The sequence below is a fragment of the Triturus cristatus genome, chromosome 9 (genome assembly GCF_964204655.1).
Source record: "Triturus cristatus chromosome 9, aTriCri1.1, whole genome shotgun sequence".
NCBI lineage: Eukaryota > Metazoa > Chordata > Amphibia > Caudata > Salamandridae > Triturus > Triturus cristatus.
The window spans coordinates 1,226,796,725-1,226,813,467 of NC_140592.1; the positions used below are offsets into that span (position 1 = coordinate 1,226,796,725).

Consider the following 16,743-nt stretch of genomic DNA (forward strand, 5'->3'; position numbering starts at 1 on the left):
AAATGGTCTCATTCAGCGGAACCTGTGAGGCCTGAAGGTGTGCCGGCATGATCAGGCTTCACAAATATGGTGCACATGGTGTCATAAAATTCTTTTAGTTGGGCACATGTCACTCCCAGCCCCAGAAAGGGAGGGAAACGCTGACCCGTCTGAGGCACCCGCTCCGCGGAGCAGGGCCTCGAATGCTGAGGGTCCTCTGTCTCGTCACGTGATGGACAGGGCAAAGTCTAAGCACACTTTTACTTCTTATGTTTCTTATGGTGCTTCTTACCTCACCTTGAAGGCTTTGAGGAGGAAGACTTTGACTCACCAAAGTGGTGCCCGGACCTTCCCCTCGACTGGGATGGGCGAGGTGAGCTCTGTGGTGCCGGGCCACAATCAGCTTTAGGGACTGCTCCCTCAAAGCCTTCGGCACCATGGTCCGGCAATCAGAGCATGACTTTGTGTCGTGGTCACGCTCCAAGCACTAGAGACACACCAAATGGGGGTACGTGACTGACATGATGCGGTGACAGGCGCTGCACAGCTTGAACCCGAGGCTTTCTTACTAGACATACATAGAACACCAAAAGGAGTCGACAAAAGGTGAAAAAAGTCAGTCAAAAAGTGACAGGGGGTAGCTCTCTTTGACGGATGTGCGCTGGCTGAAGTGCAAAGAAAAGAAGTGACATCAGTACTTCGGGGTGGCGACCAGATAGATGACGCGGACGTCAAGAAAAAAAACCCACGCCTACGACATCACGCGGAGTTAATTGATGACACCTATTGGAGCGCAAGGGTACTGCTAATAAAAATCTTGTGGATCCAGCCTGACCCCTGGAAGTTCAAATGTAAGGAATCTGCGGCTGTATGTCCCTTGACGTTAGCTTATATGCCTAAAAATATTTAAATAAACAAGATACCAAAAAATCACAGTAGAGCATGAAAACCATAAATTAACTTCCTTTGCCTGACAAGTATTTGCAAATATGATGTCACAAGAGTGTCAAGCGTCCACACAAGCCACTCAGCAGCGTATCACACTGGATGCACAGGAAACAATGAAAACATAGCGGAAACTACATAAGGACATTGAAAAGAAAGGGAGAAGTACATAGAACGGGGAGAGCTTAATGGAATCATGGGATTGAAAAACAAGAGAGGGGATTGAATGGAAAACAATTAAAGAAAGAGAAAGTGAGAGATGATGACCAGGAGATGGTACGAGAGAGAATGGAGAACTTTGAAGAATATAAGATGCAATAACCAAATAAAAGTTTGGCCTTGGAAGAGGATCAAAAAGAACTAAGAGCGCACAACTGGCCGATGAATGAGATAAAGAGATGGGCTGAGAGATAAAGTGTAAAACACACTGAAGGAGAGGGAGATATTGGTAAATGGAGAGAAAGAGAAGTCTCAAACCCAAACAAATTAGAGTGATGCCATTCGGTATCAAGGCTAGACATACCACAGCCAGGAGCTGAAAACAAGGGGAAGCAAGAGAAAAGGATCAACAATAGAAAATAAGAGGCATCATGGGAGGAACAAAAGAAACACAAAACAGGATACATCATGGTATCAAGAAACCGATCAACAGCATACCATGGAAGCAAAATTACTAGTCTGCAAGACACAGGTGATGATGAAAGAAGGAGTTCACAGAAGAGACCAAAAAACCAGAACCAGCCCCAACTAGATATACAATTGTGAGAATGTGTACCAAATTCATTACTTCTACTTAGCTTGTTTTTTCTTATGGTTAAGCACCCTGACAAAAGGAGTTAAGATTTGGAGTGCAGCACCCCAGCTGAGATTATTGTCTAAGTGTATCCTTAATCCATGGTTACCCCGTGGCCTGCTTGCCTGATGTGGGACTGCTGGGAACCCCGTACTCACCAACATCTTGGTCTGATACACCTCCAAGCCTTCCAGGAAGTTGGCCATGATGGCTTCGGGCACCACCTTTCTCTGCCCACGCCTGCGTTTCCATTTCCTGGCCTCCTCTTCTTCCTCGCCCTGGGACTCTGCCTGCTCTTCTTCCTTGGCTTTGTCTTTCTTCTCACCATCCTCAAGGCTGCAAAGAAAGACAAATGAGAAAATTCAGAAAACGTACAAGAAATGCTTCTTATGGGGTGTCTCCAAAGAGGCCATAAATGTAAGGATGTCACACATTAGGTGGTGCCTATTGAACAAGTTACTTACCTTCGGTAACGATGTATCTGTAAGAAACATTAGTTAGTTAGATTCCTCACCTTAGAATATCCCCAGGCGTCAGACTGGATCCGGAAGATTTTTGTAGCAATACCCCTTGCGCGTCGCTAGGCGTCGTCGGCGGCTCCGCGTCCGTCGTTGGCGTCGTGCGCCAGAATGACGTCGTCGGAGTACTTAGACGCCGCCCTCGCACGCTGACATCAGTTCTTGTACATAGCTTCCCGGGCCAGGAACGCAGAGCCATGCAAGAGACCGACACTGGTGCCAAAAAATCTAGGGCCCTGAAAAGGATAGCCTTAACCCTAGATGTCAGTTCACAGAACGGGGAGGATGGGTGAGTCGGTGAGGAATCTAACTAATTAATGTTTATTACAGATACATCGTTACCGAAGGTAAGTAACTTGTTCATCTGAAAGAAACACGTTAGTTAGATTCCTCACCTTAGAATAGATACCCAAGCAATACCAACCCCGGTGGTGGGCCTGCGAACCAGGATAACACCAGAAAGTCCTGGAGGACAGAACGGCCAAAGAAGCCATCCCTCCGGACTTGGCTGTCTAGGCAATAATGCCTGGCAAAAGTGTGCAGCGAAGCCCACGTCGCCGCCTGACAGATGTCCTGCAAAGGGACTCCCCGTCCCAAAGCAGTAGTAGCCGCTGTGGCCCGAGTAGAATGGGCTCGCAGCCCAACAGGAGGGTCCTTTTTTGCCAAGGAATAACAGGTTGTTATACACAAAACGACCCACCGGGAGATGGTCCGTTTGTGCACAGCTTTCCCCTTCTTAGCACCCACGTAGCCAACGAAAAGCTGGTCGTCCACCCGGAGCTGTTTCGTGCGGTCCAAATAAAAGGAGAGCGCACGTTTTGGGTCCAGACGGTGGAGCCGCTCTTCCTCTTTGGAAGGATGCGGAGGCGGAAAGAAGGTGGGCAAGGTGACAGATTGCCCAAGATGAAAGGGGGTCACCACTTTCGGTAGAAAGGAAGGACGAGGCCGAAGGACAACCTTGTCCGGATGAACAGATAGAAAAGGAGGCGTGGACGATAGAGCCTGGAGCTCACTCACCCGTCTAGCCGTGGTGATGGCTACCAGGAAAGCAGTCTTAAGAGTCAGAAGACGGAGAGGACAATTGTGAAGAGGCTCAAAGGGAGCGCACATCAGAAATGTTAAGACAAGATTCAAGTCCCACTGAGGCATTACGAAAGGGACAGGAAGGAACGTGTGAGTAATGCCTTTAAGAAAGCGTGAAACGACAGGGGACTTGAAAAGAGAAGGCTGATCAGGAAGCCGTAAGAAGGCAGAGATGGCAGCAAGATAACCTTTCAAGGTGCCCAAGGCAGAGCCCTGCTGGGCCAAAGAAAGAAGAAAGAGGAGAACCTCAGAAAGAGGGGCGGAAAGGGGATCCACAGCCTTTGCTGTGCACCATGCCACAAATTTGTTCCACCGGCAGGCGTATACCGTCTTTGTGGAGGGACGCCTGGCTGCCAGAATGATATCACAGACTTCAGGAGGCAAGTCAAATGGCATCAACTGCCGCCGCTCAATCTCCACGCATGGAGGTGGAGGCTGGACAGGTTCGGGTGGAGGACCGTCCCCTGCTGCTGCGACAGAAGATCCTCCCGAAGGGGCAGTCGTATCGGAGGATCAGTCAACATACTGAGTACCTCGGGATACCAGTACCTTCGTGCCCAATCCGGAGCCACCAAGATGACTTGGGCCCGGTCTTGCCTGATCTTCTTCAGCACTCTGGGCAGAAGTGGTATAGGCGGAAAGGCGTACAACAGACCGCAACTCCACTCGCGACGAAAAGCGTCGCCGAGCGAGTGCCGCCTTGGAAATTCCAACGCGCAGAACTGCTGACATTGCGCGTTCTTGTCGGTGGCGAATAGATCTAACCAAGGCTCTCCCCACTGCTGAAAGAGACCTTGCGCCACCTCTGATTTCAGACGCCATTCGTGATCCATCATGCACCGGCGGCTGAGTTCGTCTGCTCTGGCATTCAGAGAGCCCGCCAGATGTTGAACCACTAGGGTGATGCCCTGGTGTTCCAGCCATGTCCAGAGGCGCAGAGCCTCCTGACAAAGGGTCCACGACCCCACCCCGCCCTGTTTGTTGCAATACCACATGGCGGTGGTGTTGTCCGTGAACACCTGCACGACACTTCCCCGGACAGAGGGAAGGAAGGCTTTCAGTGCAAGTCGGATCGCTCTCAGCTCCAACAAGTTGAAGTGGAGGCGAGACTCCGCCGGAGACCAGAGGCCTCTGATCTCCGCCTCTCCCATATGGCCACCCCATCCCAGGAGGGACGCATCCGTCACTACGACATGCTCCGCTAGGGGTAGGGAGAGGCTCTTGCCCGTGACCCAATCGCGGTCCGTGAGCCACCACTGCAACTGCTGTGCAGTGCCCTCCGAGATCAAGACATGGTCGGACAGGTTGTCGTGATGCTGGGCCCACTGAAACTTCAGGTCCCACTGCAGAGCCCGCATGCGCCGCCTGGCGTGATGCACTAGTAGGATGCAGGAGGCCATCAGCCCCAGAAGCTGCAACACTAGCCTGACCGAAACCCAGGATAGAGGCCGAAAGATGGGAATCAGGGCCTGTATATCCCGGACCCGCTGTTCCGGTGGATAAACCCGGAACTGCGCCGAATCGAGAACCGCTCGGATGAAGAGGAGCTTCTGAGAGGGGCTCAGGTGTGACTTCGGCACGTTGATTGAAAACCCCAGCAAATGCAGGAGATCCGCCGTAGTCTGGAGGTGGGAGACGACTGCCTGGGGCGAGCCCGCCTTCAACAACCAGTCGTCGAGATAGGGGAAGACTGGAACCCCTTATCTGCGCAGATGAGCTGCGACACCGCCATCACTTTCGTGAACACCCGAGGGGCACTGGTAAGGCCGAAGGGGAGCACTGTGAACTGAAAGTGCTCCTGACCCACCGTGAACCGCAGGTAACGCCGGTGGGCCGGCAGGACGGGGATGTGGAAATATGTGTCCTGCAAGTCCAATGCTACCATCCAGTCTCCAGGGTCTAGGGCAGCTAGAACCTGAGCCAAAGTCAACATTTTGAACCGTTCCTTCCGGAGGAAGGCATTGATGTTCCTGAGGTCCAAGATAGGGCGTAGGCCCCCTTTGCCCTTCTTGGGAACCAGAAAGTAGTGGGAATAACAACCACGACCTACTTATGGGCTCGGAACGCGCTCGACGGCCTCTTTGGCAAAGAGGGCCGAAACTTTCTCTTGCAGAAGATTCAAATGATCCTCCGAGAAACGGTGGTGCTGCGGTGGCATGGCTGGAGGGGTCGTCTCGAAGGGGAGGGAGTAGCCCCTTCAGACGATTTGCAGCACCCACCTGTCCGAAGTAATGGTACGCCAGTGGAGCAGGTGATGGCAAACCCTGCCTCCCACTGGCGAGGAATGGGCCTGAAAGCTCGGACTAGGAAGGCTTTGAGGCTGACGCCGCCGGGGTGGATGTGGACTGACCGCGTTGTCCTCCAGTACCGCCTCGGCGGAAACCACGTCCGCGACCGCGTGCAGGCTGGTTCTGCGGCCGGTGGCTAGGCAGACGTGAGGAGGTGCCCCTTCCTTGGCCACGAAAGGAGCGAAAAGCGGAAGGTTGTGGCCGCGGGGCCGAGAGGTCCAAGGACTTGGCCGTAGCCCAGGAGTCCTTGAAGCGAGCCAGCGCACTGTCCGCTTTCTCACCAAAAAGGCGAGCGCCATCAAAAGGCATGTCCATGAGAGTGCTCTGGACATCCCCTGAAAAGGACGTGGACCGCAGCCAGGCGTGACGTCAAAGCGCCACCGTGGTAGAAATCGCCCTACCCAGCGAGTCCGTAGTGTCGAGTCCACATCGGATTGCATGGCGCGCTGCATCTCTCCCATCGGCCAGAGCTGAGGAAAGCTGTGCCCGGGCCTCCTCCGGGCACAGGGGCAGCACGTCCTCCACCGTATCCCACAGAGAGTGGGAATAACGGTCCAAGAGACAGGCGGTGTTCAAAGACCGCAGGCCCAAACTGAGCGAGGAGAACAGCTTCTTACCGAACTGTTCCAGTCTCTTGGAATCCCGGTCCGGAGGAGCGGACGGGAAGGAGGATTGGGAGGTAGAGGCCTGGATAACCAGACTCTCGGGGGTGGGGTGTTGGGACAGAAAACTGGGGTCGCCCGGAGCAGGGTGGTGGCGCCTGGCAACGTTCCTATCCACAGGAGGGACTGTGGAGGGCTTGGACCAGGTGCCCTGCAGAACGTCAATGAGGGCCTCATTGAATTGCAGCAGAGGCTCAGTGGAGCTTGCGGCAGACTGAAGCACCTCAGTGAGGATGTTAGTCCTCACAGCCACGGCAGGCAGCTCAAGCCCAAGGGCTGCGGCCGCCTTGCGCAGCACCACAGAAAAAGCTGCACCCTCCTCCGAAGCCACAGTCGGAGGAGAGATGAATCCAGTGTTCGGTGAGGTATCCAAACCACTGGCCTCCCCCAGTTCATCTGCCCAGTCCTGCGAAAGTTGGCCCTGAAGGGCCAGAGGGTCCACAGACCCCTCCCAGTCGCCCCCGTCATCCGATTCCAGGTAAACAGGAGGAATGATCGGAGCCGGACGATAGACAAAATGTGTCTCTAGCGGCCTCGGATGCGGCGTCGAGCGGCGCCGCACCGGCGTCGGGTCCGGACAGGGGCTGAACCGGGGATCGACGTCGACTGGAGTCGGAGGTGGCACCGGTGTCAACGCCGGCGGAGGAGGCGTGACGAGGTCGACCGGCGTCGACGGGGGCCCAGGCCTGGGCCCCTCGGGGACCTGCGGCGTCGGGGCCGGAGCCTCCGCCGGGGCCGGAGCCGCCGGCGCGCAAGGTCGCCCAGTCGAGTCCGCGGGGCCCGAAGGCGTGCCACCGGGCGTCGACGGCGGGGCCAGGCTCCTCATGGCCGAGAGGAAGGCACAGACCTCCGCCGGCGTCGTGTCAGTCCCAGGGACCGGCGGGTATGGGGACGTGCGCGGCGCCTGCGGCTCCGGTGGAGCGGTGGGGGTGGGACCACCCTGACCCTCGGCCGAGTCGCGCGACCGGCGAGGGGAGTCCGAAGAGCGGTGTCGCCTCTTGGACTTCTTGGAGCGCTTCGACTTACCCGAAGACTTGGAGCCAGACGAGCGATGATGTCGACTGCGGCTCCTCGACCGATCCTTGGACCTCCTCCTGGACCGGGATCGAGAGTGGCGAAGCTCGAGAAGCTTACGGGACCGCTCCCGCCTAGCTTTCGAGGTCAGGGCCATACAATCGGAACACGACTCCGCGTCGTGGTCGGTCCCCAAACAGTACAGGCACCAGTGGTGATGATCGGTCACCGACATCAGTCGGTGACAGTCGTCGTAGGCCTTGAAACCAGGCATCCTACCGGCACCAGAGTCGAGAAAGTGACCAAAATATTTAGTCAAAAAATGACTAAAGGGGTAGCTCTCCCGGATCGGCGCTTACTGGCGCGGAAAAAGAAGAACTGACGCAGGGCGCGAGGGCAGCGTCTAAGTACTCCGACGACGTCATTCCGGCGCACGACGCCAACGACGGACGCGGAGCCGCAGACGACGCCTAGCGACGCGCAAGGGGTATTGCTACAAAAATCTTCCGGATCCAGTCTGACATCTGGGGATATTCTAAGGTGAGGAATCTAACTAACGTGTTTCTTTCAGATTTGTTGTGTTGCCAATTTTGTCATGGGACATGAGGGCATTACAGATCAGGAACTTTCCCAAGGGGCATTGTAGGAAAGTAAGATCTGCTTTTATTGTTACCCCCACTTTTTGCTGGTGTTTTTCTGTTTTCTGACTAGTCTGACTGGGATCCTGCTAACCAGGAGCCCAGGCACTGTGCGCTCGCCCTAAATTGGACTATGGTAAGTACTTTGGTACCTTCCAAATTGGCTACTGGTGTACTGTTTTAAGTCCCTAGTATATGGCACGATGGTACCCAGCGCATAGGTCTCCCATGGGCTGCAGCATAAATTATGCCACCCATGGGAGACCACCTAAACTGTGACTACAAACCTGCCATTGCAGCCTGTGTGAGCTGGTGTTAGCCCCACTCACAACAGATATAGGCTTGCTTATATCTGAGGTCACTGCACTTAAAACCTATATGTCACCCCTAAGGTAGGCCTTTCAATCCTGAAAGCAGGGTGCTTGGTTATAAGTGTGAGGGTGCCCTGCATAAGCAGGACACCCCCTACAAACCCAGGAAGCGATTCACCAGGCTTTGTAAGTGCCTTCAGCCATTTTATACATATAGTGGACATCAAGTCAATTACGAGTTGTCTAACTATATATTGGAGGCACCGAACCGGTCATGTTTGGTATCAAACATGTTGGAATCCTACCCCAACACCAATTCCAATGTTGGATGTAGGATCCCATGTACTGGGGGGGGGCTCTCCTATGGAGCCCCTCTGTATTACCGGTACCAGCCTTTCAGGGTCTAACAGCAAACTAGTGCTGCTGCCGACCACAGACACGATTCTGCCATCCTGCTGCTGAGCTAGGCTCGAGCAGGGGAAGGTAGAACAATAGGTTTCCTGTCACAGGGAGGTGTGACCACCTCCTAGACCAGACTTAGTGTAATGGGCTGTGGTGGGGGAGCTTGCCAGCCTCACCAGACTGCTTTGAAGGGCACATTTGGTGCCCTCCTTGCATATTCCAGTTGGAACAAGTTCAGGGAGCCATTAGCTCCTGCTCTGGTGTGAAACTGTACAAAGGACATGGAAGTATCCGCCCCTCTGTCCAGCCCCTCCTCTGGGAGGGATCCCTGAATCGTCCCAACCCTATCCTTTGGGTCCTTAGGGGGTTACCTGTGTGTGGCTCTTCAGATTCATGGAACAAGCTCAGATCCGAAACTACTTATACTTCTAACGTCTGGGCAGTTTGGACTTTGTTGGACTTCGCTTTGGGAAAAGAGACTGCATCTGGAAGACTCCTGCTGCTCCTGGCCTCGTCGTCCTGGCAGACTTCTGCGTCATCTCTGCCTGTGCTCAATCCAGTTTCTTCTCCAGGCCTGTGGGCATCAAAGACACCCAGAGGAATTTTCCTTGGAATGAAGGAGTCACTCTCCTGCACCTGCAGGCACCGCAAATAAGCTGACCGGTCTGTTGCTCCTGACATCCTCTGTAATTCGCAAGGCCCAGCAACACAGGTGGTGGTTCTGCAACTCTCTCTAGGCCTGCACTGTCTTCTCACTGAGTTTGAGGCCAGTATCTTTCGTCAGAACCGCTGGAACAGCACCCCTGTGCACTGCATCGACTTGCTGTTGTCAAAGCTTGTTGACTCTCTTCTCCAGAGATCTTCGGGCTCCATGAAGCTCTATCCTCCAGCATCTCTTGCTACCAAGTTCCACAGTGTCACCTGGTCCTTACAGCTGCAGCGACACGGTCACCGTCAACACTCCTGTATCTTCCGTCATCAGTGGTCATTGTCTCCCGTGCCTCCTGGTCACTCCCAAGTGGCATAGACTCTGTCCCCTCTGCTTGCAGGTACTCCTTTTCAAGAATCCACCCTTGGATTCCACTGGACTCTTTCACCTTCTTCTCCAGCTGCATCTTCACTCCAGGGGAGGACCAAATGTTATACCAAGAAAGTTGCGAACTGCGACTGTAGTCAGGGCTTGGAGCAAGAGAATCAGATGAGTTGGGGATGCAAGGAACCACCCAAAGTGAATACCCAAGAACCCCGCGGAGGTTGTGTACAGAGTGGAAACACAGTCGCGTACTCAAAATAAGTCAACAAGAAAGTCGTAGTTGCAGTTTGGAGAAACACAACTCCCGGGAACCCTGAGGAAAACCGGTAGAAGACAGAAGGTTGGAGAGTCATCCCACCTGTGGATACTCCAGGAACCAGGTTACCTACACCAGCGAAGCCCGGTGCATAGGTGCGAAGTGATGTCAAAAACCGCTGTAGACCACAATGGAGGACTTCAGTAAAGATGCTGCTGGTGAAGACTGTGCAAGAGTCCAGTGGAATCCAAGGGTGGATTCTTGAAGAGAAGAGCCTGCAAGCCGAGGAGGGGACAGTGTCTACGCCACTCGGAGGTGACCAAGGGGCCCAGAAGAGCAATGACCAATGATGGCGGAAGATGCAGGAGTGATGACAGTGACCTTGTCACTGCAGCTGTTAGGACCAGGTGATACTGAGAAAGACCTGGAGCCATGCACGAGCTGTCCCACGTCGGAAGTCGAGAACGAGGGGTGTCGTGTCCAGTGGGAGCACTGACAAGCCTTGGCGACAGCAAACAGACGTGGTAAACGATAAAGGAGCAACATTGGAACCAGCAAGGGCTCAAGGGACTCACCAAGTGCAGGAGAGTCGAGCAAGCTCCGAGCAAGCCAGGGAGCCCGCTGAAACATTAGTAGACCCTCGAGAGGACCCACAGGCCAAAGGCACAGGAGTCGCAAGAGGATCTCGAGCAGCTCACTAAAGATGAAGGCCCACAGTGCAGAGGATGCAGAGAGGATGAAGATCTTGGCAGGAGGAGATGCTGGAGGCTGGAGCTTCTTGTAGCCCGAAGATCTCTGGAGTGCAGAGTCAACAAGCCTTTGCAACGGCAAGTCGACACAGTGCACAGGAGTTTTTTCTCAGCTGTTCCAAAGAGGAAACTAGCCTCAAACCTGCTGAGAGGACAGGTCAGACCTCGAGTGAGTTGCAGAACCAGCACTTGTGTTGTTGAGCCTTTCGAAGTCTGTGGGACATCAGGAGCACAGACCGGTCAGCTTCGCTGCAGTGCCTGCAGATGCAGTGGAGTGACTCCTTCACTCCCAGGGAGATTACTTTGGGTGTCCTTGATGCCCACAGGTCTGTTAAAGATCCTGGAAGAAACACAGACACAGACAACAAAAAAACTTGCAGAACAGCGAGACCAGGAGCAGTAGGAGTCTTCCTTGATGCAGTCTTGGTTCCAGGCGAAGTCCAAGTGTCCAGAGACTTGAGTCTTGTCCCACGACGAATCTGAGGACCCACCCACAAGTAAGCCCTTTTATACCCTCAGAAAGGGGTTAGGACGACTCAGGGGTCTCTCCCAGAGAAGGGGGTGGACAGAGGGGAAGATACTCCTATGTCCTTTGTCCAGTTTCACGCCAGAGTGGGAGCCACGGGCTCCCTGAACTGGCTCAAACAGGAGTATGCAAGGAGGGCACCAAATGTGCCCTTCAAAGCAGTCCGGTGGCGCTGCAAGCGTTCCCACCCCAGCCCAATACACTAAGGGGCATATGTATCAAACGATTTTGTATTCGCAAACGCTGCGATTCGCTAAAAAACAGCGTTTGCGAATACAAAATCGCAAAACGCGATGTATCAGCCATTTTCGCATCGTATTATTAAGAAATCGCTAATTTTGCGATTCCTTAATTTTGCGTAAGCATTTAAGGAATCGCAATTTGCGATTCCTTAAATGCTATGTAACAAGCACCCAAGTTGTGCGATTTCTCCTTAAGAAATCGCAAATTACCACCAACTTCAAGTTGGTGGTAATTTGCGATTTCTTTGAAAAATGCACTTTTTGGCATTTTTCAAAGTGCCATGTGGCGCACATACATGCCCTTAGGGCATGTATGTGCACCATATGCGCACACATGCTCATTTCAGGGGTGCATTAGGGTGTCCTTATGACACCCTTGCACCCTTGAAATTATTCTCAATTTGCGATTCTCTAATTGCGAATCGCAAATTGAGAATGACTTCCCATTCATTCCTATGGGCCTCCTGGCCCATAGGAATGAATGGGAAGGTATTCCTTAATAGCGATTTCACAATTTGCTAATCGCAATTAAGGAATAACAAGAAATCGCAAAATATTTGCGAATTATTAAATACATCCCGTTTTGCGATTCTCAAACAGCGATTCTCAAAATATCGCTATTTGAGAATCGCAATAACGGATTTTGATACATATGCCCCTAAGTCCTGTCTGGGAGGTGGTCACACCTCCCTGTGATAGGAAACCTATTGTTCTACCCTTGCTCAGCTCAGCAGCAGGAGGGCAGAATTGTGTCTGTGGTCAGAAGCAGCACTAGCTTGCTAGCAGACCCTGAAAGGCTGTTACCAGGAGTACAGAGGGCTTCCTGGAGGAGACTTCCAGTGCATGGAATCATACCTCCAACACCAGTAATGGTGTTAGGGTAGGATTTCAACATGTTTGAAACCAAACATGCCCAGGTTCGGCACAGCCACTATATAGTTAGCCATCGTGTAATGACGGATGGCCACTATATGTGTGAAAATAGCTGACTGCACTTACAAAGCCTGGAGAATCGACTCCAGGGTTCGTAGAGGTGTCCTGCTCATGCAGGGGCACTGTCACACTTATACCCCAGCACCCTGCCTTCAGGATTGAAAGGCCTGCCTTAGGGAGAACTTAAAGGTTTTAAGTGAAGTGAACTCAGATATAAGGAAACTTACATCTGCCGTAAAAGCTGCTAGCACAACCTTATACTGGCTGTAAGGGCAGACCTGTAGTCCCAGTTTGAGTGATCTCTCAGGGGTGGCATAATACATGCTGCAGCCCATGGAAGACCCCTGGTGTACCTATGTCCTAGGTACCTTAGTACCATATACTAGGGACTTACAAGGGTATACCAGTAGCCAATTGTGGACGTACCAAAGTACTTACCATGACAAATTTAGGGAGGAAACACATTGACTGGGGTCCTGAATAGCACGATTCGAATCAGATTAGTCAAAAAAAACATAATGACACTTGCAAAAAGTAGGGGTAAACATGAAAGCAGATCCTACTTTCCTATTGTGGATATACCATGAATGTTACTGTGTCTGGCAGTTGGATGTGCTGTCTTAGGCAGGCCTAGGCAATACAGGCACTGTGTTCTCAGTAGTGCCTTGAACATGTTAAGAAGAGTAACTGGTAACTTCGAAGCAGAGGTGGGTCGAGGCTCTTTGCTGGAGGCTGCTGCACACTGTTTTAACTTCAAATGATACAAAGTCAGCAGCGTCATTTGTCATCACTGGAGGATCTAGAGGCTGGCCTTAACTTATTAGGTATTAGGACATCACTCCCATCTATAAGGGTAAGGTTTGTCATCTACCAATGCATTATAAATACAGGCTCAGTAAACACATGTAAGAACTGTGGAATAAACAACTATTGAGAGCGACCTGCTCTGTTGCCGGTGCACAGTGTGTAAACCTAACCATGCAGCGCTCCGCCAGGTAAGTGGAATGAAGTCTCAGGAACTTGGCCCTTTGACATGGTACTTCTTCAGCTATGTGTTTCAATGTGACATGTGGCCATGACCAGGCTGTACAAGTTTCAGAGCATTTATCAGTAACTTCAAGATACATTTTAAAACCACACAAAGATTTGGTGCCCAGTGTGTTCCTACACACGAAGCACCCAGTTATAAACCAGTGGACATTTCACCACCGCTAAGACAAATCTTTATTTAATCTCAGTCACCTTATTTCTATATTTCTTCCAAGTGGTGTCACATCATGCCGCGTGAAGGACATGAGGTTCAATGGGGACTGAAGATGCTCTTGGAGCTGCTTTCACAGTTCCCAGTGGGAAGGAGTAGGTGTGAACTGGTGCCTTTAAATGACATCTAGTGTCAGTAACTATTGCAGGAAGTAGGCCCCTGCTGTTGTAAAGGAAGGTGGAAGGGTACTAAATATGAGACGGCACCTCCCACTTTCCACACAAAGTGTCAGAGAGCTCTTTACATGCAGGATATAGAATTCCATGAAAACAACCAACACAATCTCACACTTGACAACGATGGTTGAACACTAACTGGCACGTCTTTATGTAGCGCAACACCTCCAGCGACATATGCTTGGATGCTAACCTCAGCTGGTGATTGTTACAAGGACAATGTGAAATGGGTTCGGAGAGCTCCCACTGCATGTACTGCCAAAGAACTAGACACAAGAATGTAGTGAAAAGTGACTTACTCAGCCTTCTCGGACTCCTGCTTGGCATCGTCTTCATTTCCCTTTTCCGCCTCGGCAGCCTGCAACCAAGAAATAGCAATCAGCCTTTCAGAAGAGATCACTTTTGATTTCATTACTCCTAAAAGGAATCAATTAGCTGGCTCCCTCTCCCTGGCATTTGTACCCCGCTGCCAGCTCCTGTCATCATGCAGATTAAAGGCTGCTCGCTTCTGAAATAATTAGTGTGAGCACGATCTAGGGAAGCCATACAACAAAGCCCTTTTCAAGAATCCTTCCCCTGGCGATTCTTGTCAAGGTGTCCTTCTGATCTGCAGTTGGCGGAGCTCTGTTCAACCCCACACACGGGAACACCATTAGAGCTACATCGAATGGAGTGCTGAGCCCGCCGCAGAGGTGGGACGGCTTAAGCAACCAATCCTGGAACTGGCCAATTGACTCGTGCCCTCAGACGCTGCTAGTACTGAGGCAGAGGTCGAAACGTGTCACCCACAGGGTGGAGCCAGCATATGCCTGGCTCCACAAGAGTCCCAGGAATTTACTGACTGGCCAGCAGGCCTTTGTGTCTTCAACTGCAGACTGTTCAGTGCTGTCTATCCCTCCTCCCTCTCAAGGGGCGGAACAGGATCCCATGTGCTGATCATGTTTAGCCTTGACCCACTCTTTAACCTTTTCACATGTTGTCGTTGCGCCTCTGCATGTGAAGCATGCCTCACAGCTCCTCACTTCACTTGATATGCAGAACCCCCTCTATCATGCAGAGCCATGTGAATAGTTAAATAGTAAAATAAAGTTATTTGCCCATCCACACAGTGTCACTGGCCGAGATGGCATTACTTCTCTGAATTTGTCGCTGCAGTTCCAGTGCCTTATCTGCAACTCAAACATTGTCCCATTCCATTTACATGTCCCCGTTCCTAGTTTTTTTCTCAGCTGGGTTTAGCCCTTGGTTCCACATGCTTCCTTTATTCCAGTGTTTGCCTGTGAATTTATTGTGTTTATGCTACGTGAGTGTTGCTACTGGTTAGGCAACGCCTCCATGTGGCGTTCAGGTCAGTTTGTGTGGCTAATCTGCTCACGTTCAGGATATGCTTTGGTCAGGCATAGTGATTACTTTATTGGCTTTACTGCTGTCAGGCAGTGCTCCCCCACTGTTTAAGTGAGTCATTTCATTGTGTTTTGTGGAGCACTTTTCGACTTTATCAGTTTCATCAGCTAAACCAGCACCTCACTCAAGGTTATGCTCAAAGATATTAGGCTATGAGGGCATCAAAGGTATGTTCTTAATCGCTAATTAATTTATGCGAGGTGTTGCAGTCTAGTGCTAAATTGGCCCTATTGGAGCCTTGGACCTATGTTGTGAGTACAGCATCCTTACTTGGCCAGATCAAGGGCCTGATTTTGAGGTTAATGGACAGAGTGAAGGCAATCAGGGCTGCAGAGGACTCTACATCTTTAGTTCCCCCACCAAATTTAGAGTTCACCATCGTCCTTCTGGTTTTGTATGAACCACAGTCACAGTGGCTCATACGACCAAGTTACTTACCTTCGGTAACATCTATCTGGTAGAGACATGATCTAGCCGCAGATTCATTACCTTTGAACTTCCAGGCGTCAGGTTGGATTCGGAAGACTTTTGATAGGAGTACCCCTGCGTGCCAGTAGATGGCATCGGTCGACTGTGTGACGTCGTAGGCATTGTGTCCGCCATCGTCGTGGGGTCCGCGTCATCAATATAACTGTCACTCGGGTGCGCTGACGTCAGATCTTTTCTTTCCGCGCCAGCCAGCGCCGATACATTGTAGAGAGCTACCCCCTGCCATTTTTGGACAGACTTTTTTTTACTCCTTTTAGTGTGATAGGTTGTCCAGTAGAAAGATGTTGGGGTTCAATCCGTTCGGTAATGGACCCCCACCTTGTGTGTCTGGAGCGTGACCATTACAAAAGAGGGGACTGATTCAGTTAAGGAGTGCAGAGACTGGAATCAGGTTTAATGGCAATACACAAAATACCTCTCAAACCAGAGATCAAACAAGATTCATTTACACTCAGAAGTTACTTTTATTAACTCCGAGATTGATCACTTATTTTTCTTTCTATTCTTATTTTTTTTCTTGTGTGGCGTTTTTCCCCCTTTTTTAAGCAATTAAAACATGCACCTCAATTTCAGTTGTGATATTTACAAAAACAGTGTAAACAAACAATAAAACATGTACATAATACAGAGGTCAGAGTATAGATGTAAGACTCTCAGGCTGCGCCAAATTAATCAGGCCCAGTCAATACGTCATTTAGTATGATATTTCTGTGTGGTTACTCTTGGCCTCAAAGGGAAAATGCCAACGCTGTTCAACCTTCATAAACGGAACCACAGCTAGTTTGATTGAAGGTCTTCACCAGGGCGGGGCGAATAGGTGTAGGACAATACGAATTACCGGGTGATGATATCTTACTAGACCATCAAACTCAAAGGTTTGGTGGTGTCGTGCGGCACCCTCGTCACTTTGTTATTTCTCTTGGTTCTCTTAGCGCCTAGAGTGTCATCCTTTCTCTTCACGTTCTGTGCTCGTGCGTAGTCCCTGCTTCTATCAAGGGCTCTGGTCATGCAACTGATCCGTTCTTTCGGACCTTAGAGAAA

At 51.3% G+C, this 16,743-nt stretch overlaps 1 protein-coding gene across 4 annotated transcripts in view; it reads right to left on the reverse strand.

Moving 5' to 3' along the window:
* RYR3 (ryanodine receptor 3) overlaps window positions 1-16,743 on the reverse strand; it is a 2,047,168-nt gene that overhangs the window by 243,413 nt on the left and 1,787,012 nt on the right. For all 4 annotated transcript variants that reach the window (XM_085627314.1, XM_085627313.1, XM_085627312.1 and 1 more), the window contains 2 exons: window positions 14,109-14,167; window positions 1,876-2,053 (listed from right to left, as the gene is read on the reverse strand). In XM_085627314.1, the coding sequence (XP_085483440.1) occupies window positions 1,876-2,053; window positions 14,109-14,167 (237 nt within the window). The remainder of the gene's footprint in view (window positions 1-1,875; window positions 2,054-14,108; window positions 14,168-16,743) is intronic.